The sequence below is a fragment of the Lissotriton vulgaris genome, chromosome 11 (assembly GCF_964263255.1).
Source record: "Lissotriton vulgaris chromosome 11, aLisVul1.2, whole genome shotgun sequence".
Taxonomy (NCBI): domain Eukaryota; kingdom Metazoa; phylum Chordata; class Amphibia; order Caudata; family Salamandridae; genus Lissotriton; species Lissotriton vulgaris.
The window spans coordinates 1,076,605,848-1,076,632,348 of NC_141699.1; the positions used below are offsets into that span (position 1 = coordinate 1,076,605,848).

Here is a 26,501-nt window from a genome sequence, read left to right on the forward strand (position 1 = left end):
CGGTGTTGCCAAAAGATGTTCCTGTGAAACATAAACCTGTGCTCGGGATTAGGGAAGAGCTCCCTGTCAAGTGAAGGGTGCTACTTGTAGGGACATGAGGACCTGTAAATGTGTTTGTTCATTTGTAAACAAGTTACCCACCAGCCATCACTCTCCCTTTACCCTGGTGAAGGTGCGATGGCTGCCTTTAATTAGGAGCAGGAGGCTCACTGGTTAGAGGCGGCAGACCCGGGAGCAGAAGTCGGCCCGGGACCAGGGTTCAATTCCCGACGTGGCAGGGTCGTGGACCAGGGTCAATGGACTTGACAATTCTCGCCTCGGTGCCTACTCTAACCTTGGGTCCCACTCGGCAACTCTGGGCATTAGCTTGCCTAATCTCCACAACGGCCCCATCAACGCCGGGGATGCCTGGCTCCACCTTGGGGATTCCCAGTAGGGACCATCCCACAGGGAAAGCCAGGACGGGTTCCCCAGCGGTATACAGCGCCGGGACGCCCCTTTGCTGGGGCAGCTGTGCGCTTTACAAGTATACGACACTTAACATTTAACATTTATTGCGTGCTTGTGCTTTAATGTGCTATGTGCTATGTGGATGATGCTATACAAACTTTGTGGTCATCCACTAGACTTGAGAATGTCCAGTCCATTGGGAAAAAATCAAAAAGGGCAGGATAACAAAATGCAAGCACTTTCCCCTTGTACAGTGCACATATAAAAGCAATTCTAGGCACTGTTCACAATTTGGACATTATTGCAATGCTTCTGAAGTGCTTTAGATATCTGTTGACCTCATTATGAGGGATCTGGTAATTCAGATTCAGTCTGGTAAGTAAAGTTATCAGGCCCATTGGAGTTAGGAGTCTGCTGGAACACTGCTGCTCAGTGGTATTTCACCCACAGACCTGCACCTTCACCTTCTGCAAGTCTTTATAAGCTGTTGCTTTATTTGTGGCACCCATCCTTGCCTCTCATAAGACGCCACTAGTGGGATGTGCACTCTTGAAATGTGTGAATTCTGGCCCTGGGTACGGGTAAGGCAAGTGGTAAGTTCTTCTGCATTCTTAGTGAATGCATACTGTTTAGGTCTGTCTTGACAATGCAGTGACGTACAATATCTACTGTTACAAATTCTTGAAACTATAGATAAGGTTGACTTTGGTTCCACCCAGAGGAGCTATTCTCGCTCCACTCTTGCTAATGGTTGTTTGGTGTACCATTCTGCCCTGTAGAAGAGCTTTCATTGTAACATATGAGGGACTAGTTAACATCTGAAAAGTACAGTCACTGTTTGTTACATTCAGTTACCTCCTCTCTGTATTCTGTAGAGAACTCATACACCATAGGTCTGGCTTCAGTGAGCTAACACAGTGCTTAATTTGTCAAAATAAAAGAGTTCCAGGGCCCTTGTCAGGGGGTTACTGCAGCTTGCAACACTAATTGCCCTTGCCAGCATTGCCCAAGGCAGTACCAACACAATTACTAACCATCGCACCGCTACAAGTTTGACAATTCAGAGTATTCCAGCAGTGGCATAATGAAAGTAGAGGGCCCCCCTCCAGGTGCATGGAGGGGCCCATGCTCCAGATTTTATCCGGAGCTCTCAGGCCTGAGTACTGTGCTAAGTGGGGCCCCCGGCAGCATGGGCCCCCCCCCCCGCCCCGCACAGCGGGGGAAAGCGGGAGCCAGTGTTAAGCCACTGTTTTCCAGGAACCCAAAGGTATAAGAATAGCTTGAGCGGCAGGTATGATACAATTTTTAATGTTCATGGAATTAGTAATCATCTGTTGTTGTGTTCACTCTGGATCAGGCAAACAGCGCCACCATGTGGTGGATTGTCATTTGTGCATATGTTGATGATTAAGCTTTTGATGTTACTATCATCAGCATGGATTGAATAGTAAGATTGTAGCCATTTCATGTGGATGTGTAGTGTCCTGATTTTCCACCTGACCTGGTTATCTCCTCAGACACCTATCAAGTTGCGCCACACTGCATACAACAAGGGCAACATATCGGGGAATACGTTGGGGTGTGGTAGAAGTGCACTGACCACAAATGAGGACAGCTGCGCAGGGAACAGTTCTGTTTTGGGGAATTCTTTGGACTGCTGCAATCACCAGTGAGGCTGATACTGCTTGGCTGGGTCCTGTTTGTATTCAACCCATCGCTCTCAAAATAGAGGTTTCCCTACATTGCTAGTGATTGGTTGTGAGTCCCAGTCACTAGAAGGGGCAGGCCAGAACATTTATGAGTGCATCCCTAATTTGTAGAAAGATGGACTTACAATTGTCCCTTCCCTTGTGCTTGATCTCTCCAGGTGTAAGCATCATAGGTGAATGTGCAATGCAGACATCTTTCACTTTAGATCCAAGACTGTCTTGCAAGCAACTACCATCAAGCTAGGCTTATGGATGCATGAGCTTACCCATTCACTTTTCTTTTTGAATTCCTCGGTTTATGCATGTTAGTGCTGGTATTTGCAGAGCACAAACCTAGCTTGAGACTAGCGAACCTCTGAACAGGGGCACTGAGAAGACAATATCATAGGGGAAAGGTCAAGGGTAGACTGTTGGCTTAGGGGGAGTGCTCCATGAAGAGGTGTGTTTGCATCTTTTTTCAGAATTGTAGGAGAGTCAGACCTAATCTGATGTCGAGAGGATGCTATTCCTGATCCTGTGAGCATGAATGGAGAAGGCTTGTTTCTTGGTTGTTTCTTTCTGGCAATGTTTTGTCTCCAGACTGTCAATATCAAGGCTTCTGGTCTTGTGGTATTCCTCAGACAAGACTAGTTTGTTTGCCATGTAAGTTGGAATCTTGTGTTAAGGGATTTATGAGTAATGCAGCTCGTCTTGAAGATGATCAGGTTCGGAAGCGGAAGCCAGTGTAAGTCTTTCAACATAGAGCGGTGTGATTCAATTTCTTTGAAACTTGGATGAGCTGTGGTGCTATGTAGAGGACAACTTTTAGGTGTTGTACGGTGGAATCAAGGAGACAAATGAGCAGGGCGCTCACATCCGTCCAAATAGGAGCGATCATAAGGCCTATAAGGCTGTTGTGAAGTCATATTACGGGGAAACGGCTCCTGTTCATTCAAGAGGGAGAGTTGGAAAGCTGGTGTCTTGGACTTCCTGGTGATGTGTTGCTTGAATGATAGATCTGTTTAATGGATGAATCCCAAACATTTTGAATGGTTTCTCAGTTGGGAAGTGACGCCTTGCAATTTAAAATAGGATGTAAAAAACCAAAATAACTAAATACTTTTTTCAGAGTACTACATGTCTCTGGCATTTCATACACATTGGAGATGGAACAAATGAATAAGTTGCATGGTTATCATTCTGTGGGGTGTATACCCTTGTGTTCAATGGATCAGCCCTCCCACAGCACCCATATTTCCTCTACAAGTCAGAGAAACAAAGGGGGTGTTTTAAATCATGGTGCCGGCTCCCCATTTTGCCATGGAGATATAGTATTCTCCGCTGTGGCCAAACTCAAGGTTCACTATGTTGGTAGGGAGGCAACTCCATTTTCACCTCAATGGCGTTGCCTTCCCGCCAACATATACATCCTGCCCTAATTGTTGTAATTGTTGTATAGGCTTTTGAAAAAAGCTTGTGAAGTGCTTGACTGTGTACAGCTCAGACTTGCTCAAAGTCTTCCATGATTCTAGCCCATCATTTTTAGAAAAGAAAGGAAAGCAGAAGTCACCTATCAGCAAAATGTGACAACATTAGGCATTAATACCAATGCTAAGTAGAATATTTTAGAGACGGTCTCCTCAAACTTTCAGTGATCAGGATGCTTCATCTGTTTTCAAACCCCAAGTTGTACAGTCAATGGGGAAATGCATGTATAGGCTTTTTCTGAGAGAACTGAGCATAACACCTTCTGAATTCATCCATAGGACTGTCAAAGCCAGCAGTAAATCTCACCACACAAGTTACTTCATCATGGAATGTGAGCAAACCAACGGCGGTGATCCCTGACAATTCATCAAGCTACACAATCTCAGTGAACAGTCCCACTGGAGGCGCTCCAAATGTAGAGCAGCACACGTCATCTGCACCTTTGTACACCGGTCTACTGACGACGAAATCCAGCGACACAAATCAGACAACAATGTTTGACTCAAAGCCGGCTGTGCCAACTGCTTCCTTAAATCCAACAACACCCAAACAGCGAGGTAGGATTTCCCTCTTCAAAATAATTGACCTCCATACTTATGAATTAAGTGGGTGCAATTGTAGCATAACATTTGTAGTAACAGATGCCAGCTTTCTGCTTCTCTTTCAGTCAAAGGTTTTAAGAGGTTTGGGCAAGGGATGAAGGCAATGTCTCTGGCCAGGGGACCTGGGGCACCTTCTGAATTTCAATGCATTCCTTGCTACTTCTAGAAAAGTTGGAAGATTTGGATTTTTCATTACTCCTGGGTAGGAGTTGGGCAGGGGCAATACTTTCTTTAAAAAGTACCCTACACATGATTCATTGCTTTTTTAGAAGTTTTGGAAATACATCTTTTACAGAGGAGTGCTGTGAACCCTACTTTTAAGAAGCAGATGTTATTGTATTTTTGCAGTTAGGGGGAAATCACACACAATACTTTTCTTGCTTCAAAAGGTTATTGGTTCAAAACATATTACACATATATTTCAAAACAGTTTCTCAACTTATACCAAGATTTAAACAAACTGTGCTAACCTTTGCTATCCTTCTACCTACTGAAAGAAGTTAGTAAAATATTATACAAGGTATATATTTTTCTTATCAATAAGTTATAACTGTTTGAGTGGTACACGTTATTGAGTTTAAAACAAATAGGGTTGAGAGGATAAGATTAGGGGAGTTGTTTAGTTACTTTAAGGACCATTTTACACTTAACTGATGAAGGATATTTTTCAGTACTAGATTAACTTTTTGTACTATTTTAACGTTATTTCTTAATTTCTTGCAATAAATTATCTATATATATATTTTAATAAATTATGTTATGCTACCTATTGTACACAACCTTATTTTATTTGTACTGTTTTCATTACGTTGTACAATTTGCCATTTCATATAATTTTACACATTTCACATAATTGTACACTATAGTGTATTACTTTACTTTGTACTTTATAAATTGTATTTTATTAAGTATTGCTTATGTATTACTTATTTTAGTTTGGTTTCTGTATTTTTATTTTACATTTTTTCAGTCATGTGATTCACATTTTATAAAATGCTCCTTTCTTTTAGAACTGTGCCATACATTGTATCACATTGTAGAAAAGTAGATACGTTTGTGCATGCAAAACTATTTGTGACCTTTTCCTACCTTATGTGTGCAATCCTACTTCTCAAGGGAAAGACACATTAATTAATAATTAAAAACAATTTTGATAATCAGTTATAGTTTTTAAATTAAAAAAAACAACTTAGCTAATGTCAGAGGTGGAATTTAAAATAATTCATTTGATGTTTTATCAAACTATCTGCAGCTGGCTACAGGTTCATCAGAGTAGTGTGGGTGGAAACATGAGCCGTGACCGGTGAGCGTGAGAAGGCGGACTTACAGCAATGTGCCATGTGGAGCCGGTAGCTGAGTACTGCTGAGCACAGCATCTGTACACCATGCTGGCACCCTACATCCACTGCCTGGGGGGACAGGAAGGAAGGAAAGCTGGCTGACCCCAGGCACATTGGAGTGGCATATTGGAGTAGTGGCAGCGGTAGGGAGCCAACATTAAGGTGGAGCTCAGGAGGTGCGGAGGCGTACAAACCAGGCTTTGGCTCTGCTTGTACCTTTCCTGGGGTACTCTCCTGGGCCCATTTTCCTCATGTTTTATTGTTCATCATGCCAGTCAAGTTTGGGCCCAGCAATATGCAAATCAGCCTTGACCCTGCTCCCCATGGGAGCAGTTCAGCCCGAACTACAAAGTCAGGTTCTCCCTGGACTAGAAACAAGCATTCATGGTCCAGTTTTGCGGTATCACCTCTCATCAGTCAGACCAGCTTGAATCTTGTGGCATAGCGAGCATGAGACCCATGTCTGGGTATACCCTTTCTTTTCCCCTTAGTTCGACAAATGCAAAAAGGACAGATGATGGATGGAATGCTGAACAAATCAGACATTAACCCCCAGGCACAGATCTGGGTTAAATTCATAGTTTCTTTGCTTGGCATGCAATTGTAGTTTGAACTCAGCCATATGCAAATCAGTCTTTACCCTGAGGGAATAGTCCAGCCCGAACTGCCAAGGCAGGTCCTCCCTGGACCAAAAACAAGCATCCTGGGACTGGTTTCGGATTATCAACTCTATCAGCCAGGCTAGCTTGAATCCGGTGACAGAGTGAGCATGGGATCCACGTCTGGGCATACCCTGCCCACTCCACTTAGGGCAACAACTGCAAAAAGAACAGATGATGGACTGAATGTTGCACAAATCAAACATTCATCTCAGTCAAAGATCTGGGTTAAATCCATTGTTTTCTTAATTGCTGTGCCATTTCAGTTTGGATTGGGCGATATACAAATCATCTTGACCCTGCTCCCCATGGGTACAGTCCGGCCTGAACTGCCAAGCCAGGTCCTCCCTGGACCAGAAACAAGCACCCTGGACCAGCTTAGGGGTATCACTCCTCATCAGCCTAGCCGGTGGCATAGTGAGTACGGGACCCATGTCTAGACATACCCTTCCCACTTAGTGCAACAAATAAAAAAAGAACAGATAATGGTCGGAATGCTGATAAAATCAAACATTCACCCCCAGTCACAGCTCTGCATTAAATCCATCATTCTTTTGCTTGCCATGTCTATCATTTGTCCTTTTAGTAAAAAAATCCAAATCCTGCAATACACAGATGATATGGTTTGACTAATGTTCACCCGGTTCAGCCTTCAGACGTCTCTGAATGCCTCATCTTATTATTGCACAGACAACGCCTTCACCATCAACTTCTGAAAAATGAAAACGATGATCTTTGTCAGGAAACTAATAAAACAGGGCCCTTGGTTCATCAGGGACACTTGGCTAGAAAGAGTAAAAAGCTGTAAACACTTGGGTGTTTGTCTGGATGAAAAAGGCATCATGGGCACAACTAAATTCTTTAAAGGTAACAGCCAAAACCATGACATGTTCTCTTGGGTGCTTAAAAAAGAAGCTGGTCTGTTAAAGCACCAGAACCTTGCTGACAGTAGTGTTGCATAAAATAATGCCCTCAATATCTTATGGAGCCATCACATTTGAAGACCAGCTCTTTGTATGGCTAGATACACAACAATGTGCCTACCACCACCATCTGTTTGCCATTCCAGATAGCATGAGTCATGCGTAAATCTGGTTGGAGTTTCAACTGACATACAGGGTCTGGTGCTCCATGCAAATTATGTGTTGTGTTGCCAAAAACGAAAAGATTCCAGATGTGGAACAATGAAACATCTTCTCTGGTAAAAATACATGAACCCAATTCCGCGTGGGTGTCTTTCGTCGTAACCTCAATCACAGCCTTGGAGGCGGAGGAGATAATAAGAGCAAATCTCCCAAATAAGCATACATTCAAATTATTAATGAAAAATGCTAAGATAATTTCAGCGGAACAGGATCTAAGGTGTCTAAAGCCCAAAGTGCACAGCAATTGGGCAGTAGACCTTTACTCACCATGCTTTCTTCCAGAATACCTGAGTCAGCCGCCCCAAAGCCAGTCCAAATACAAGCTTATTTAACTCCAATTTGGTCTGATTCCATTGAGAACCCAGTGGTTCGGGCGCAAGAAGGGATAAACCATTAACGGCTGCAGGCTCTGTGATCAAGCTGAGGATTCATCGACCCTTGTGATATGCATTTGGAAAGATCTAATGCACTGAGGATTTGTTTGTTACATCTGATGTTTTGTGTACTAACCCTCATAAAACTGTAAGTCCATGGTTTTGGACTGCCTAAAAAGAAAATACTGCCAGTTATCAGGGAACTTTTAACATTCTTGAAAGCGGTGGTGGGAGAATTGATCAAGGAAGATCAAGGTAGCTACTGGCAAAATTAAATTCTTGGTCCCCACTGTGCCCTACACTCTACTGTAGCATGTTTTTCTCCCCGGTGGCAAATGATAAACCCCTCTCAATAGTGGAGCATCTATACCACTTCTTCAATAATGAAATCAGACTTTTTGTGACTACCTCTTTTTATATAGTCAATAAGGGGAAACTATTTTCAAACACCTGATCCTAACTTTTCTATACAGTTTTAGAAATCAAGTCTAGATTGTACTTCACAGATTTTGTTCTGGTGGCCATGACTTGTCGTCCCTTGACCCTGTAGTTTGGAATATCTATTTCTGGTAAACACTTTTAAATGGCAGCATCAGAACTTATTTCTGGTGACAAGTAAGTGTTTTATATCTTTGTGGTCCCTGTTTTTGTTGTCAATTATTTTATACATGCAGGTTAGGTCATCCTAAAATAGTATCATTGACCTGAAATTTTGTGTCATGCAGCCATAGCTCGCAGTACATTCAATATGGCTACTTTCATACTTGGCCATAATGTTGATGGACCCTTTGGGTGGATCTCACATTAGAAAAGGATTCGAGTCATAGGAACTTCCGTCCATGCTGGCTTCCTTTCCCAAACAGAATAGATGAGATGATGGCATAGCTGGCTTACAGATCAGGACTGCAAGCCTTAAGATAAAGTTGGATCCATTTTGGCTTGTTTTACATTGTCAGATGATCTGGTGGCATTGCATGCAGCTTTGTTCTTACTGACACTGTCTTCATATGTGTGCTGCCTTCCACTACATGTGCATTTACTGTGAAGATACTACTGTTAGCTGCATAACTCTGTACACGTGTGTTGTCAATAGCAGATTGGGTATCTACAACAATCCATTATACACATAGACATGAGTATCCAATATAGGACTTCTTTATGGAAGACCTTGCTCAATGGAGATGTATTACCAGCACAGGTTCATCTATTTGCTATGTACTAATTGTTGCCTCTGCATACTGAACTCATCAGAGATCAGCCTTGGTTTCGTGGAGGCGATGCCATGTCATCTCGTTTCGCATCAAAAGACGGGAAGGCAGCTTGCTTGGCGTGCAAGAAGCATTCATCATCTGCCTCACCCAGGACATGGGCGAGCATTGGCATGCGTGCTGTGGTAACTCTGATGGGTTTCCACTGGCAGCTAACTGCTATGCATGCTATCCAGGATGTAGGATTGACACTCTTGAGGAAGCAGTGTTATTAAGAGGTGGATGTTGGTTATTCAATCTCTCTTTGTGCACTTGCTGTACAAGGACAGCACAATTTTCCTATCACAGTTGGTGTGGTTAGGGTTATATTAATTTCTAGCCAAAATGGCTGCCTTTCTAGTTTATTTTGCCAAAGCTTCACTGTCCTTGATGTTATTCAGCCATTTTCCCATGAAATCATTTCCTGTTCTAATCTTAGCACATATACTGGTGCTTGTATCTCAGAAGGATGCATCGCAATGCTTTTGATTACCCTATTTCATTTAACATTCATCACCCATCTTAGATTTTGTTTGTTCTGTAATTCCGCTTCTGCTTTTTTCCCTGTTGTGTTCTGCAGCCTCAGAGATTATGCTATACTCTTTTCTTCTCTGTCTTGGGTAGTTTGGTGTCTCGCTTCCCAACACTTGTAAAGCTCTTCATCTGCCATCAAGAGCTATCCATATTGTCAAGGATATGTGCATGCCCTTAGTGAGTTACTCCTAACTTTCCGACTGGCATCATCATAAGAGGACAAGTGACAAATTCACCTGTATGCTAATAATAGGGTGGCACTGTGGCTATTGGTAAGAGTCACCCTTTCTCCAGGCAATCACAAAGAAAGCATGAGAGATCTTCACTGCATCAGAACCATGACAGATTGCAACACCAACAGCTTTATAGGTCTGCTTTAGCTATGGATCATTCTTAGACCCTGGCTTAAGGGGTACAACAACTTCATCTTGAGAATATAGCTTACAAAATACCATATTATTAAGGCCTACAGTAATTCCAGTAACCCCTTCTAGTGCCCCATTTTTAAAATTGATTCTTTAGATGAATTAGAGGGAACTTCGAAGGTATGGGATAAATATTTGGAGTACCGCGGACTATCATGATAGAAATGTCTGGCGGATATGAAGATGTATTTAATACGCCCTTATATTATTGTACTGATGTGCCTGGAGACATGCTATGTGATATATTGTTCTTGAAAAACCAATAAATATGAAATAGAGGGAACCTTTTGACTTTCTAAAAGTGCATTTTGGTTTTCACCTTCCACAGTTTTCTAATGCTTGAGCCAAAAAAAGATATTTACTTAACAGCCATGCTTGACCTGCTTCGACTTGGGCTTCACCTTCAGTAATGTCTTCTGATCAATGCCTTCAGATTTATGCTACCTTTTATCTACCTTCAAAACGTTCCAAAGCCCTGATCTTGAGAATTCCTCTGAAAATGCTGCTTGTCATATTAGGCAAAGAAGTATGGATTTACAGAGTTATGTGACAAGTTTCCGCCAATTGGCTGCTGAGTCGTCTTTGAATGAAAGAACCCAAATTCCATTGTTTCGACATGGATTAAAAAAAAGAGATTTAGAATGTATTGATTTGTACTCAGCATTTTACTTCAGTTATTAAACTCATCCACATAGTTTTGTTAATTTAATATAGGCTTTGACAGAGAGAGACATAGTGAAAGTAATACGTTTCTAGTTAGATTTATAAACTTTTTAACAGTCTACTATGCTTAAAAATTAGAAAAGACAGTAATTCGCCCTAATGAAGAGAATATTGTGAAAGTAATGGCACCCAGGAGTCCTTATAGATAGAATGAAGAAGAACAAGGTTGAAAAGCAGATTTGTGACTTTTATTGTGGTGATTCTGGACATCTAATCCATGCTTCTCCTATACGGCCTCAAGAGTATTTGGAAAAGACTCAGACCTCTGTGAAAGAGATAACGATGGAAATGAGTTGGCTTCCCTACATTGTATGATCAATAGGTAGCTCAGATAAACGCGATTCATTTGCAAATTTGTACTGAAAATTTAAGATTGAAAGTCTGTTATTGTTCCTACACTGTTGGATAGAGGCGCATGTAGCATTTCTATTGATCATAATTGTACAGTCTTGAATACCATTTATAAGAGAGCTAAGTAGGCAATCAAGTAAATCCAGACTGTTTATGGCATGACAACTTCTCAAGACCCATCTAGGGGGACATCCATTCAGAAATACTCTCTTCGATTTAATAGCCGCTCCAAACTAGGCTGTGACTTTGGTAGTTCCTTAGCTGAAGAAGCACACGCTAGAGGTCCACAATCTCCTGCCTAGTTAGTGTTCAACTGGATTTATTGTTAATCACAGAATCCTGGACTTCACAAACCTCCACTCCAGACCTGGCATTGGCCTGCCACCATGGGTTTAAAGCTTTCTACTTTGCTTGCCCAGACAGACAGGGTGTTTGGCGAGCTACAATTTTTAGAGACCACATTAAAGCAGCCTCATTGGTCCTCAGCCCTTTTTTACATGCTGTGCTTTTACGTTTCTAGATTGCTATCTAAGCCAAATTATAGGTATATCACTGGGATTCAGTTATCTTCCTTCCATTCCAAAGAGAATTTTTGCAATCTCCCGGTTGGTTTTCTCAAACCTCTAATCGCCCAGCCAGTCTACTTTTTTATGGTGTAAGTGATTATGTGGGCAGAGGTCTCCACCAATCCGCCTCCCTATTCCTAGTGGACTATCGATCGGGTCTGACTCTGCACTAATTGGTCACAGGTCCTACGCATACTGCTGGCCACTGCCTTTATCTTATTTTTGCCTTGAACAACCAGTCAACTGTGGTCTTCCTGTCCCATAGGTATGAATGGATCACTCGCCTATCCCTTTCTACCTTCTTTTCCCTAATGCACTGAGCAGTCCTAATTGGTCTCTTAATCTTGTTATCTCAAAATGACCAGGATATAAACTTTCTTCTGAAGCTTTCTCAAGAGCTGTCAACGAGTCTGGGCTTCCATCTTGCATAAATTGGATCACCTTTTCAGGTCCGGGCTAAAGACAGACACTAATAAACGGCTTCCACACAAAGTACAACTGCCACACACATCACACAACTCCGATACACACCACCACTGTCCCATTCATCCCTTTATTGCCATACATAGCTCCACTGCAACACACATGAATAGATACATAAATACAAGACCGTTGCCAAATACAAACACACTATACTGCATGCAGACACCACCAACAAAGAACACATTCACCTAAAATAGCTTAGACTGATTCGCTTTGTCATAGCTTATTCATATAATGCTTGCTGCATACAATTTACCTTTCTGTAATGTAGTAAATAACAAATTCACCCAGCTGTTACACAATTCAAGGGTATTCATTGTGTGGTTATTAAACTGTGATTGCTACTATGGGCCAGATATAGGTCGCCCAATACCGGTGGGTAACGGCCGAAATTACCGAATTTTGTCCGTTACCGACCGGTATTAGGCTACTGAGATGTAGGTGGCCTAAATTGCAAATTCGGTAATTTACCAATTCGGTATTTTAAGGAATCGGTAAATTAAGTGCTTTTCCCATTTTAGGATTCGTTATTTACCACCAACTATAAGTTGGTGGTAAATAACGAATACCTTTGAAAATGCAAATCTGTGCATTTTCAACTGTGCCATGTGGCAGACATACATGCACACAAGCATGATTCAGGGGTGAAACAGGGTGTCAAAGTGACACCCTGGCACCCTTGAATGTGTCCCCCATTTTAGCGAATCGGTATTTACCTATTCGGTAATTGCCATTCATTCCTATGGGCCTCCAGGCCCATAGGAATGAATGTCAATTACCGAATCGGTAAATACCAATTCGGTAAATACCGAATCTTACCGATTCAGTAATGTTTACCGATTTTTTTGCTACATAGCATTTATGGATTCTAAAATACCGAATTGGTAAAATTCAGTATTTTAGAATCGGTAAATGTAATTTACCTACATCCGGCCCTATATGACATAAATGAGATGTACCATGTTATTCAAAAAAGCAGGTATTTGACATGGCTTCTGCTTCCCCGGTGGAGGATCTACAGCCAAATTTAGAGATCCTTGCCAAGCACATGAGATCTCACTGCCTTCAGTTGAAGGCACTGATGCTTTGCTGAGTGGGTGCCATGTTTGATGCACCTACTCTGTTAAAGTTGATGTTGTCTAAAGATGAAAGAATGATGGCCTTGGCACACAGGAAGTTCCCACCCTGCATGTGGGGCCCATTCTGTGTTTTCTCTAATGGTGACGGCCATGCCTCGCAATCCTAGGGCAGAATGATCATCATTAAGACCCAGTTGTGTAACTCAAAATGTTGGGGTGCCCCTGCAGAAGGTGAATAGGATCCCCTGAATCTCCCATATTTCACAGATATTCATTGACCTTCAGCTCCATGGGGCACCCTGATGGGTTAGGGGCCCCTGAAGAGTTGGGGGACACCCTGCACCGCATAGTCTGCAGGGGTCTGCGTTATACACCTGTTATGACCTGATGACCCGGTGAACTTCAATTTAGCTCATTTACAGAAGTGCTGCTTCTCTACAAAACTCTAAATGACTCCAGTGTTTTCAAAGCCTCAGTAGATGTCATTGTGATTCACTGCTCTAAGTACAAAGCTCTAATATTCTGTAGTGATGTGCAATAGTATTACCCTTTGGCGGGCAAGGCCAGCAAGATGGAGGGCTACACGTAGCCATGCAGAGCTCTGTCCCGGCCGAAGAAATCCTCAGTGAATCCTGATGCCCTGGGGGCCCATCATTACCCCCAACCTGGCGGACTGTGCCTCGTAGTCTTAGGGTTGTGAACTGCGACAGCTATTGGGGCCCTGGGCCGGCAGCAGCTGTGGCCTGCTGAGTTGCGGATTGCGCTGTTGAGCGACCCTATGAGACCCAATACCTACATCGGACCCTGCTGGGGCGAGCGGTGAAAGCCCCACCCCGCTGGTTCACCCCTGAGGAGAGCGGAGTATGTTGTGCCTGGTTTGCAGCCTCCCAACGCGGGGGGCACAGGAAGCATGTCTGGGTGGCGTGCCACGAACAGCAGGGCCTGACAGCCGGCATGCGGCCGGTGAGAGTAGTGGGCCTTCCACAGTATGGCTGCCTATTAAGAGGCTGTCAGAGGTCAGGTCTTGGGGTTATATATTCCGCAGCACTGGCTCTGCTCCTGAGGCTGGCTGCAGAATGGAGCATGTTCACAATGGTGAGGTTGTGCCTGGAGTGACAACGCGATGCCTGGTCTTGGGAGATGCACAAGCTGTAGCATTGGAGCAACAATAGACACTTGCAGGCAAGCGGAGCAGGCCTCCCTAGAAGTGGTAGCTCTGGAAGTGGTAGTGAGCAGCATGGCCCAGGAAGGCACATCTGCTGAGACACTGGCATCGTTCCTTGCATTGGAGAAGTGGAGGTAGGGGGCTTTCCTTTTTCTCTGCCCCTGTGATCTGGATGGTTGCGATGCATCTGAACTTGGTGGCCCCACTCGCCTTCCCCCAACATTGTGTGAGCATCTGGAGCTGGACCCTGAAGGGGACTTGCTGGGGCCAACTTTGTGGAGTTAGGAGTCACTGCCTGCTTGACGTCCCCCTGAGCTTGGCTGAAGCACTCATCGCGGAGGAGACATCGACCGCAGTGAAGAGATTTGCCAACAGTTTTCCTAAGCTCCTCCCACTCCCCACGTTGGGGTCATGGAGAACACCAGCAGAAAAGTAAGAACTGGACACTACTGCTCCAGGGGGCAGTGCCGTGTGGAGGAATATCCTTCCCCCTCATTTCCCCCAATGCCTTAACGAAAGGTTGCTGCAACAAACGTTATAGAGAGTGGATTTACTGTTTCGAACTCTGGCAAAAGGCAAAGACCCCAACCACCTCGTTGAGGTAAAATCGATCGATATACCAAGACGGTAGAACCTCCACTAGATGACCCTGCTGCTCCTTCATTGCCCCACATTGCAGCCCTGCTTACGGCGAATTAGACCTCTAGGATCGCCCTGGAATCCAGGATTGGTGAAATCTGTTCTGATGTGTCACTCCTGATGCAGGATCTCTGAAAAGTCTTGGACCATGTGACAGCTGCAGAGGACAAGGTGTCTGAATTTGAGGATATGACACATTCCCTTGGGAAGGAATTGGCAGAGGTGACAACGATCACTAAGGATCTTGCATAGAAGGTGGACAACGCTGAAAAGTGGATGAGGCAAAATAATTTGAGACTGGTGGGATTCCCGGAGGTGGTCGAGTGGGGCAATCTGGTCGACTTCCTGGGACAGTGGCTCTGATCCACTGCAACTGCTGAAAACCTATCTGCATGCTTTGTCATTGAGCGGGCACACACAGCGCTCACTGGTCGACCCCCACCCAGTACACCCTCAAGACCAATAATAGCACATTTTCTCAGCTTGCAGGACTAGGATACGCTCCTTAGAGAGGCAAGGCAGCAATGGGTAAATAACTATGACACCTTCACCATTATGCTGTGCCCAGAATACTCCAGAGAGGAGCAGAAGCAAAGTAAGACGTTCGATGCAGTAAAGGCCAAGCTGCGATCCATGAGGTTGCATTATATGTTACTTTTTCCAGTCAAACTGAAGGCACTATTTCAAGAAAAGGTCTATATCTTCCTAACATCTGATTATGCTTGGGAATGGCTGGAGGAGAGACCCCAGATTTGGACCACACAGGGACAGCCATGAGAGGCTGCTGGCTGTGGAAGGCTGGGGGCCTGGCCAAAACTTTGCAGAGATATTGGGTCTCACGGACCTTTGGAGGCGGTGCCACTCTAGCGAGAGGGAATACTCATACTTCTCCAGAGTACATGAGGTCTTTTCTTGGATAGATTATGTCTTTGCGCCTGTGGGAGAGGTGGTGGTGCTAACCGGTTTGAATAATTGCCACAGGGACTGTCAGACCATTCCCTCTCTCAGTGGGGAAAAGGCGGCGAGTAGGGACAACCATAGGATGAAAGTTAAACGCCTAGGACCTGAGGGATGAAGATCTGGCCCAAAAAATATAAATAGATATGGAACTGTACTTTACCAAAAATGAGGGCTCCGTGGAGTCCTCACTGACACTCGGGGATGCATATAAAGCAATTCTTCAGACACAAGCACAGAATATATGTGCAAGAAAAAGAAGCATGAGGTACAAAAGACAGTGAAGTTTTAAAGGCAGCTGCAAAGCCTGGATACAGCATTCCAGGATCAGCCCAACCTGCAGACCTGTAGGCACATTGAGGTGTTTGAACAGAGAACCGAGACTTGCCTAGGGAGAGGTGAGGCAGCATCAGTTGGCCACCCATCACCGTCTTTATGACGCTGGCGAAGAGGCAAGCAAGTTGCTAGCGTGGCTAAGCAAGAAAGAGGCTGAGATGCATTGGGCGGGAACCATCATGGCTTCGACTGCAGTGTTTTATACGACTGATGCCCAAATAGTGGGGGAGTTTGGCCAGTATTATGCATAGTTCTATGGAGCCTGTCCGCTGCCACTAGCTGACCAATTTAGGGATTTTCTTTCAACTGTGATGATCCTGGGGTTCCCCGTATGGATCTTTAAGGGGAAATAGACCTCTCTGAGGTCAAGGCTGCCATTGTGAAGCTTAAACCTGGGAAAACCCCTGGGCCAAACGGGCTCCCGGTGGAATTTTTTTAAAGATACGCTGGTACACTGGGACCCCATCTCCTGAACCTATTTTGTGAAGCGCAGGATAGGAGGCCGCTCGCACCAGACTTACAATGTGTGGCTATAACCAGGATACACAAAGAGGGCAAGCCTTGAACTAGCAGTGACTTTTTAAGGTCCAATTTCGGTCTTGAACGTTGAATCTAAGGTACTGGCTACGATCCTGGCAACTAGGCTGTTAAAAGCTATTGTTCTGCGGATACATGGAGACCAATCAGGTTTCATGTGAGGCAGATCCACCAGGCTTAACTTGTGAAGACTGAACAACTGGCTGGCAGAGGTGCAAGATAGAAGGAGGCCCCACGACTTTCTTGTATTAGATGCAGAGAAGAAAAATAATATTCAGAGGCTACATTTACAGCATTGGTCCGAGATATAGGCAGTGGGTGGCATTATTGAACCAAGCCCTGATGGCTTTGAGAGAGTGTTGTCCAATAAAAGACTTTCCCGATTGGGTCAGGACGCAGCAGGGATGCCCCCTGTTCGCTCTTACAATAGAACCTCTAGCATGTATCATCTGCTACCCACCCGAACATTCTGGGATTCCGGGTTTTGGACTTCAGTCCGCTGGAAGAGAAAATCTCGCTCTATGTGGACGACATTCTAGTCTATGTCACAGAACTTCATGCAACGATTTCTGTCATCTTCCAGACCATAGAGTTGTTTGCTAGCTACTTGGGTTACAAAATAAACTGGGGGGAAATCAGTGCTATTTCAACCTACGGCCCCTCTGACACCGTCGCCTTACAGGGTAGACTGTGAGTTGAAATAATGAGTTTTAAATACCTGGGCATACATGTGACCTGTGTCTTGCTGCCAACCTTGGGAAGGTGTCTTCTGCCTTTCATGGAGATGCAAAGCATTGGTGTGGGCTGCCCTTGAGAATCCTGCCATCTTCAAGATGATTATACTCCCCAAGCTGCTTTATAGCCTCCAAAATACATATTATTATATCCTGGAGGAGATGTTTATTAAAGTAGACAGGTGAGGATGCTACTGTGGAATAAGGGCCCCACTAGGGTGTCGCTACAGTCACTACAGTGAAACTCCTACAATGGGGAAATATCCCTTTCGGATGTGCGGGCCTACTATTGGACCGCACACCTGATACCAATCAATGATTGGATGTTTGCACCACAAAATCACCCACCTTAAATGTTGCAGAGGGCCAGGCTACTGCAGCGCTCCCCTTGACACTATATATATTGCAGGCAGGTTGCTGCCGGTTACGCAGGTGACGTTGGAAGTTTGGAGAAGGGCCACCAGAACTATGGGTTTGGCATCTAAGGTAACCAGGGAAACACCACTGTAGAAGGGGGGTATGATGAGAGAATTGGGGAAGCTATGAGGTTTGAACCTTGGGACTTGACTGCATCTCCAAAATAGGGGACATACTGGAAGATGGGGACTTTATGCCATTCCCCTCTTTGGGGCGGGAATACCACCTTCAGTAGAATCAGTACTTATATTTTGGGCAACTATAACATGCCTGGCTGGCCGAAGGATTGGACACCATTTACATACCTGAATATGCCCCGCTTTAGGGTAGTTTACTTATGGAGTAGCTTGGGAGCAAGGCAATCTCGCACACCTAGAAAACAATCAATAATAATATCCCGGACAAGCTAGGTGAACTGCGAGAAAGATGGGTGACGGATATTGGGGAGATGGGCGATACAGATTGGGAGGCGGCGTTGATGTATCCACGAAGGTGCAATAAAGTCATGGGTATACTATGGCTAGAGAGGCTGAATAGGGTAGGAAAGGTGGTCTCCTGGATTGTTTAAGGTGTACAGGGTCAAGAGGCGACTTCTTGCACACACTTTAAGTCTGCCCTAATATACAGACCTACTGAGCCAAGGTTTGCATGAGAACTCCTGGCTATCCTGGAGGTGGATGCCCCAATTGACCCAACATGTGATCTGCTGAGAATAGCGACAGAGATAGATGTCCAAAGAGCTTCGCAACTTTTGAGCAATCTGGGTGACGTTGTGGCAAAGAGAGACATGGCCAAATACTGGGGAGCACAGGAGGTCCCAACATTGTGTAAATGGGCATGTAAATGACTGCTGAGTGATTCACCTGTATGAGCAGGGGGTGTCCCTGCAAGTTCAGCAAAATATGGGGACCGAGGCAGATGAGACTGGTAGCGTGAGACCAGGAGCCATGGATGCTGCTTCGGGGGTGTCGGATAGAGGTAAAGTCCTAGCTGAGTGCTGTGGGGTGCACTGTCACCCTTGTTGTACGACACTCTGTGTTGTGGTCACTAAAGGTATGGTTGATTCAGGGGAGTTTCCCCCACCTCCTGATGCTTTAAATGCCTTTGATGTTCCAGACATTGCATGGTCTATACTTTGAATTATGTATCTTTTAAGCACCTACTCGGGTGCTATATGATGCCTGACTATGCTGTTGTTATAAAAATCAAATAAAGATATTTTTTTAAAATAGCATTACACTTGCTCACCCTATATACCCAGTAAGTAGGTCTTCTTGATTAACACAGAATATGCAGTGGTTCCAGAGACTGATACAACCATGAATGCGAGTACATATTCGACGACTGCTGCGCGAGCCTCATCAGCGGGCAACACCACGAGTGCCTCCTTCCTGTTGATAAGCATTGGACTATTGCCCACCATTATCGCCCTCAGCATGCAGGGCACTTCTACTGAGACTGGAAGTGTGACCACCAAGCGGACAACCACGACATGTGCAAATAGGAGGGTCATCACTACAGAAACAAACACAAGAAGAAGCACCACCAGAAAAAACACCCAAAGAGTCACTACTGCCCGCCACAAAGGTACGACGAAAACTAGTGTTATGCCAATCCAATCATTTTTCCCCAGAAAACTGCCGGTGTCACTAAGAAAGAAGCATAGCAACAGCCCTTTTTAAAAAACTGTGCTATGTCTAGCAGCACAGTTGGCCTTGAGCACGTTAGGACCCCTCTGAAAGGTTTAGGGGCCCCTGAAAGGTTAGCGGGTCCCCTCTGAGCTGCAGGTGCTGCAAGTGGTGCCAGGATCTGTGTTACGCCGCTGGGAAGATACTGACATTTTGTGTTACAATTGTGCAGCTTTGCTAGCCAGGGTTTAAATTGAATTGTAATGGACCAACACAAAAGGCACAAAACATCACAATACGATATAGGTCGCTCCTACACTTGTAAGTAAACATGCAGTTGCCCTTGTTGGTTTTGAGTAAAAAAAGCAACCTGGCTGACCTTGCTTTCCATCTTGGTAACTCATGTCTGGTGTGTAGTGACTTTTCCAAAGTTTGTTGAAGTCACTTTGGCATTTGCTTGTAACATGGCTTCTTTATGTGTTTATTGACTGAAGACAAAGCTAGGGTGTTGCCCATATCTTAAGAACTAGCATAGTAATAGGTGGTCTACGCTGGTGGCCACTTGTGTAGTGATTTCTCTTCTGGTCCACCTTTGTTAGTTATGTTAGTGGATGTTTAGTATAGCACTCAGCTACTCCGAGGAGTGTCCCGGCGCTTCTGACCTAAAACAGACACGGGACGGACAGAAGGGGAACAGGCACTACTGAACAAACAGCCAAGATTTTAAATCCTTCCTGAAGGCTAACAAGTTGGTGCTCCTTCTCAAAGACACAGGCACACGGTGTTCCACAATGCCAGGCATCTAAACGACCGACCTCCAATCCGTGCTCTTCTGATAACAGGGACTTAGGCCAAAGCCAATGGTTCTCCCTTAGTTTTGCATCTTAGACGTTTTAGGCTGCCTTTGCTCTGTATAGTCACATAAAACACATTTGTTTTTGTGACATTCTTCTAGGAATACGTGGTACATGTTTGTTTGTTAGTCACAGACTCTTCTTGGGAGTTCCTCTGCACATTTCATACAATGTTGCTAGGAAAACATAGGGCCTCATTACGATGTCGGTCGGAAAGGCTCCGAACGGCATTTGGTTCATCTGAATCTGTGTTGGAAAACTTGTTCCGACCAACTCAGAAACATTTCCGACCGACTGATTACGATAGTCGGAAACAGTTTGGCCGTTCCAACTCAGTTCTGACTGGTATTCGGAGAAACCGAGTCGGTCGGAGCCGACTCGTACGACTCTACGGACCATGTTTCTGACCAAAACGTTACGATGTTGGATTAGGCAGCCTTTCCGACTTGGTTTCTCCGACACAGATCAGCTGTCGGAATCCGAATTTGGGGACCCATAACAGGGTCCCCTTCACCCGGAGACCTCCGGTTGGGGCCCTTCGTGATCCATGGGTACTCTCTTTACAACCATGCTCTGTGTGGCAGGCACCATGGGGAGCCTGCCACAGGGTGCAAGGTTTTCCGCACTCACCCCTTTCTTCAATGGGAGCCTGTGTATTGGGTCGGAACACAAGCTCCAATTGAAATCAATGGGAGTCTAACCGAACGGTGTTCGGAAACTTTGTAATCGGTCGGTCAGACTCCCTGGATCCGATTCGGTCGGAAACGGTTCCGACATCATAATGAGGACCATAGTGTATTCTTTTCTTTGCTCGTTCAGCCACAACTCCCAGCATCTAGACATAACTTCATCACACAGCTGCATCGTCTAACACAATAGTTGTGTCATATAAACTGTGTACTGTCCCTTTGGGGGCAGAGAGGAGAATTCCAGTCGAGTGGACTTTTTTGGAACAAACGCAGCACATGACGAGCAGCCTTGTGTATACTGAGTGTACACTCATGATGAAGACCACCTAACTACATACACCAGGTATGGGGTCTGTTGCCAATCTAAAGGATTACATATATCCCTGTGCTCATACAGTAAGGGTAAACCTAGACAGATAGGTAATTTGCCATGGTTGGGATGCTCATTTTATACACCCTGTTAGTAAAGCTAATTACTTTGTTTAGTTGGATCTACCTAATGATCGCAGCACATTTGCTTCATAATAGACTACAATATTTTAAATAAATGTATTGTAAACTCCCTTTGTGTCTTTCTCGTGGTTATTACGGGCATGCATGAGAGCGAGAGTAACAAAAGAGGATGATCTGTTTCCATGGTTCCCTTGAGGACTAGAGGCTCGTGTTTGAGGTTGACAAAATCACCTGTTTCTCTGGGAAGGTTTGGAGTTCAGGTGAGGCACTGTGAGCTAGCCAGGATTTGGGCTGACAGGCACTGATGTTGTAGAGAGACTCAGTCCCTACATTCTGATGTCCTGTCGTCCTAAGGAGCAGTTATGCTTTGCTAGCAGAATCCATACAACACTTATAGCGAAAGGCAAATGTCTGTCCAGCACCAGGGATCTCAATTGTCACTCATTGTGAGTGAGGCTCACACATTTATAGTTTGAGTTGAGATGTCACTTACACAAGTCTAAATTCACAATGGGAGAGATGGGCTAGAACTTGTACTCTAAATGTGATTGTTAAGGGCTCTGGTGGGTGCAATGAGGCTCCTGGGAGCTATAGGGGCACCAGACAGCTCTCCCAACTCAGGGAGTACTTCAGCATTCAACTTCAGTTGAAGGATAGGGCTCTCAGCATATAGCAGCAGGCTTGGGCCTGAGCAAAGAGTGATTACACCCACTGAACCTGAAATATCACCCCAGACTAAGCAGACCCCAACCTGAACATACCGGAACCCAGCATCTCAAGAGGAGATCGATCTGTGCCTCCTGCGAATAATCATTGCTTGAATTGCACTGTTGGCAAGCCTTGCCCCACCTGCTTCCTTTTACATGGTTTAACATATTGCTTTTATTTGAACCCTTGCTCTCATGCATATTCTTTATTTTAGCCTGGAAGGTAATTTTATTGAGTTAAACCTGTATTTTAGCCTGGAAGTTTATTTTATCTTATTGAGTTAAACCTTTCTTTTACCTTCTTGTTATTTCCAGGTAGTTGCTTTGTGCAGCATCCTTAGTACCCTGGACTCTGTTTCATAGCAACAGCTGTGGTTGCCGAGCACCTGATTGCCCGGCAATCTATCCCCACCCCCCAGTGCCATTGTGAGCTATTTTACTTTCCTCCACCATTGCTTTCCTTGTGCTATTGGGGAGGTTTGCTCTGTCTGCCTCCCTTTCCAGTATGACAGCCTATCACACCCATCAAACGCCATCTTTAAAGCTGGCAGATATTTTTATATGAATGCACATCTGAGGGAAGCTAATCTGTAATCATAGCCGCACTTACTGGGTCTACAGCTTGTCCCCCTGCTAGACTTTACACCTGCTCTGAACTCTTAGACACTGGGGAACAGATAAGTTCTAGTCTTGACATCTGGGATCACTCTTGCCAACCACTACAGCCTCCTTTTTGAGCCTAAATACTTTTCGTGGTACTACTCGTCTCTGACTAACTCAGTATGTGCTTCTGATGTCATGACTATCCCCCAATTTCTCTAGCCACGCCCACACTGGCATTAAGTTAGGCCTACTCAGGGTCTGCTCTGTGCCCACACATGCGCTTAAAATTCACAATTTTACCAAGAATCACAACTTCGATGTCATCTGTCTTATAGAATCTTGTGTATCTTCTACTTTAGCTCCTGCGTCTGGTGGTCGCTACAGGCTTTCATATTATTCACAAAGACAGCCCTGAAAATAGCAGAGGCGGTGTTACAATTAATATTACACCACCCTGCTGTAGCCTGTAAGTCATTTCTCCTTCACCAAACTTCTTATTTGCACAATTTTGTTCCTCCCCAATCTACTTGCTAGACCATAATGCTTTGTTATTGTTACTCATGCCTCCTTTTGCTCAGATTTGGGTGATCTTCATTCTCCTTATCTATTATCCACCTCAAAATTAATTTTTCTAGGAGACCTCAACCTCTGGATGGAGAGTCCTTGATTCAGTACTATTTCTCTTTCTTGAAAACTGCCATAATTTGGATCTTCTGCCCAAACTTAATCATCTGATGAACAATGCCAGCTACCTTCTCAAACCTATTCTCTCTTGTTTTGGCAACATGTTGGTCTCTAACCCCATCCCGATTCCTTGGACCAATTGCATTTTGGTTACAGCTATACTTCTCTTGGCTACTTCCCCTCTGCTCCTTTCAGCTCGCCTGTTAAAACCAAAACTTGCTTTTGGTCATCCAATAAAATTACTGAACTCGAATTCCGCTCACCTTTACACCCTACACCTTAGATGGTTCCATGGAAGACAGGGCTCCCAACTTTATCATATGGACCCTTTCTGCAGTTGAGGCCTTCCTAAACCTAAAACCTGTCCGTCAAGCTCATACTCATCACTAAGCCCTTGGTATACTGAAGAACTAGTCATTAACAAACGCCAATGTAAAATACTCGACTCCAATACTCTCCTTTCCACAGCGACTTTTACCTGGTCACTCTAAAATCTTACAAAAAGCAAGTCATAATTGTATGGTCCTGCTACAACCTCTTGAAAATGTAATCTTCTTGTAATTCTTCTAAAGAAGAGTTCAAAGCGGTTAAAAAACATTCTTCTTCCCCGGGCATTCACAAACCATCTTCCCATAGCACACTATAGTTTTGTTAAATACTATCCAAATTATTTATTGCTAAAATATCCAACATAACATCTCAATTTCCTCCACCCTTATCTCTGCACTTGCTCTACAGCATTTCCTACCTCTGAATTTATATGTTCCCCGACTGATCTTTTAGCTCCTTTCTGCCAATGTTATCCTTGGTCTCCACCCTACCTATATCTTCATCTCCTTCCCTCTCCTTATTGCCTGATTTTTAACTGCTTATCCCGACGAATCTAATGGCCACTGTCAAATCTGGCTCCACACTTGACGTTTGTCCTGTGCACATCTTTTGGAAGCCATCCTTAAAAAAACTACAACTGACCCACTCATTCCTCTTAACTACCACCAAATGTCATTACTTCCAAACCCTTCTGAGAATCTAGAAGAAGTATTTCCACAATCACCTTTCCTAATACTAGGAGGCTTCCTCGTTAATACAGCGTCCTCAATCAGTCTTCCTTCAACCTCATAGCCCAGCTACTGTCTTGTTAGCCATCTCTGAGGACCTGTGAATGAAAATGGAGCAAGGAGGTAAGGCAGCCCTGATCTTACTAGGCATCACACTCTATTCTGATTACTCGTCTTCAACACATAGGGTTCCAGTGGCCTGCTCTGTCTCTGTTTATGTCATTCTTTTCTGACCACTCTTAACCTCAGCAGCGCGGCGCGAATTTTCGTGCTGTGCTGAAGATTCGAAAAATGGGTGTGGTCATGACGGAACGGTTCCGTCATCCGCACAGCCCAACCGACGCTGATGACGGTACCGTTCCGTCATAAACATCGAAGGGGTTAAGCAGTTCAACTTCCTTCCTTTTGATCAAAGTCCAAACATCTACTATTTGGGGGTTCGCAGGAGTCGTCACTAAGCCCCACCATGTTCAACGTTTACGTCTCCCACTTGCTCTTCTCGCCAAATGCTGTGGATATTCAAATTCTATTTTGCATGAATGCATGAGCTCTAGCAGTGGCAACCTTAGCAGCTGTCTATCTGAGGTGATCTCCTGGATGAGTATCAACTGTCTGAAGCCAAATTCCAATAAACCTGATGTTCTCCTTGTTGGCCACCTTCCTTCCATCTGGTCCTTGGCGTGGTACCCAATGGATCTTGGCCCTACACCTGCACCCTTACTCTCAGTTTATAACTTAGGTGCCATTTCTGACTTTTCTGTATCCTTTTCTAATCACAGTTCTCAAGTTGCATCCACTTGCTTCTATTACATCAAGCTCCTCTGTAAGAATCTTCTCTTGCTCAGCCTTCAACTCAGGAAAACTGTGGTCCAAGCGGATATACTATCTACAATTGACTATGGCAACTCCCTTTTCCTAGATGTTCCTGCTAAATCTGTTTCTCAACTCTAAAGTGTACAGAATGGGGCAGCCGTTCTCCTGCTTATTCCACATCATTTTCTGTGTCCCACTCTCTCCCAATTCTGCACTAGTTCCCAGTTACCAAGCATAGCATAGGTATTTGTATGAGTTACGAAAACGTCATTTATTCAGTCATCCATTCATTAATTTATAGCACAGGCCCACTTTCAACATATCCGAATCCTGCTGCACTACTTTCATAAGTGACAAGCCTAGTGAGGGTTTGTTGTTATTTTATATTTATTTCAATTTTTTTCTTCATTTCACTGATGTCAGACTTATGACAAAATCCTTACTTAAGTTTGTCTTAAGTCTGTCTTAAGACAAACTTAAGACAAAATCATAACTTCTGTGAATACCAAAAGTAGTAAGTTTAGGTTTTTATCTTAAGTTAATTCTGTGAATCGGCCCCCTAGATTCTAAATGTGCAGGAAAAATGGTTTCTAGAAAACATGTTTATATCTATAAATTGCTATAACACACCCTCTCGTAAGACGGCTCTTTGAGCACAATTTCCTTGCCCAATTTCTATTATTTTGGTGGTGGAAATGGACAGTGGGGTACAAACATATTCTAGCCACTTTTAAATTTGAAAGCTATTGCTACTAAAAGCTTATCTACTGAGCAGCTAAAATAATGTGATGTTTGGTTCCTAACATTAGGTTGATAATTGACATCTGAACCAAATGTTCAGGGTACATGTAATTTGAGTTGAAATGACCATTGTGTAAGGTGGTAAAAGACCACTGTCCACTCTTCTACTACATAATGCCCCTGCCAGACCAAAGTTTGGGAGGAACCTGTCTTAAACTAGCATTATCCCTCCCCCTCAGTGATCAGTGTGCTATACAAATGCTGATTGATTGATTAATTGATCACCAGGAATGTATCACACCATGTGGGCACTGAAAGTACTAATTTCAGAC

General features: G+C 44.2%; 1 protein-coding gene across 1 annotated transcript in view; it reads left to right on the forward strand.

Annotated features, from left to right (window-relative positions):
* Positions 1-26,501, forward strand: part of LOC147684148 (uncharacterized) — a 160,365-nt gene that overhangs the window by 107,916 nt on the left and 25,948 nt on the right. The window contains exons 10-11 of the mRNA XM_086942602.1: positions 3,905-4,183; positions 19,227-19,526. Of these exons, the coding sequence (XP_086798728.1) occupies positions 3,905-4,183; positions 19,227-19,526 (579 nt within the window). The remainder of the gene's footprint in view (positions 1-3,904; positions 4,184-19,226; positions 19,527-26,501) is intronic.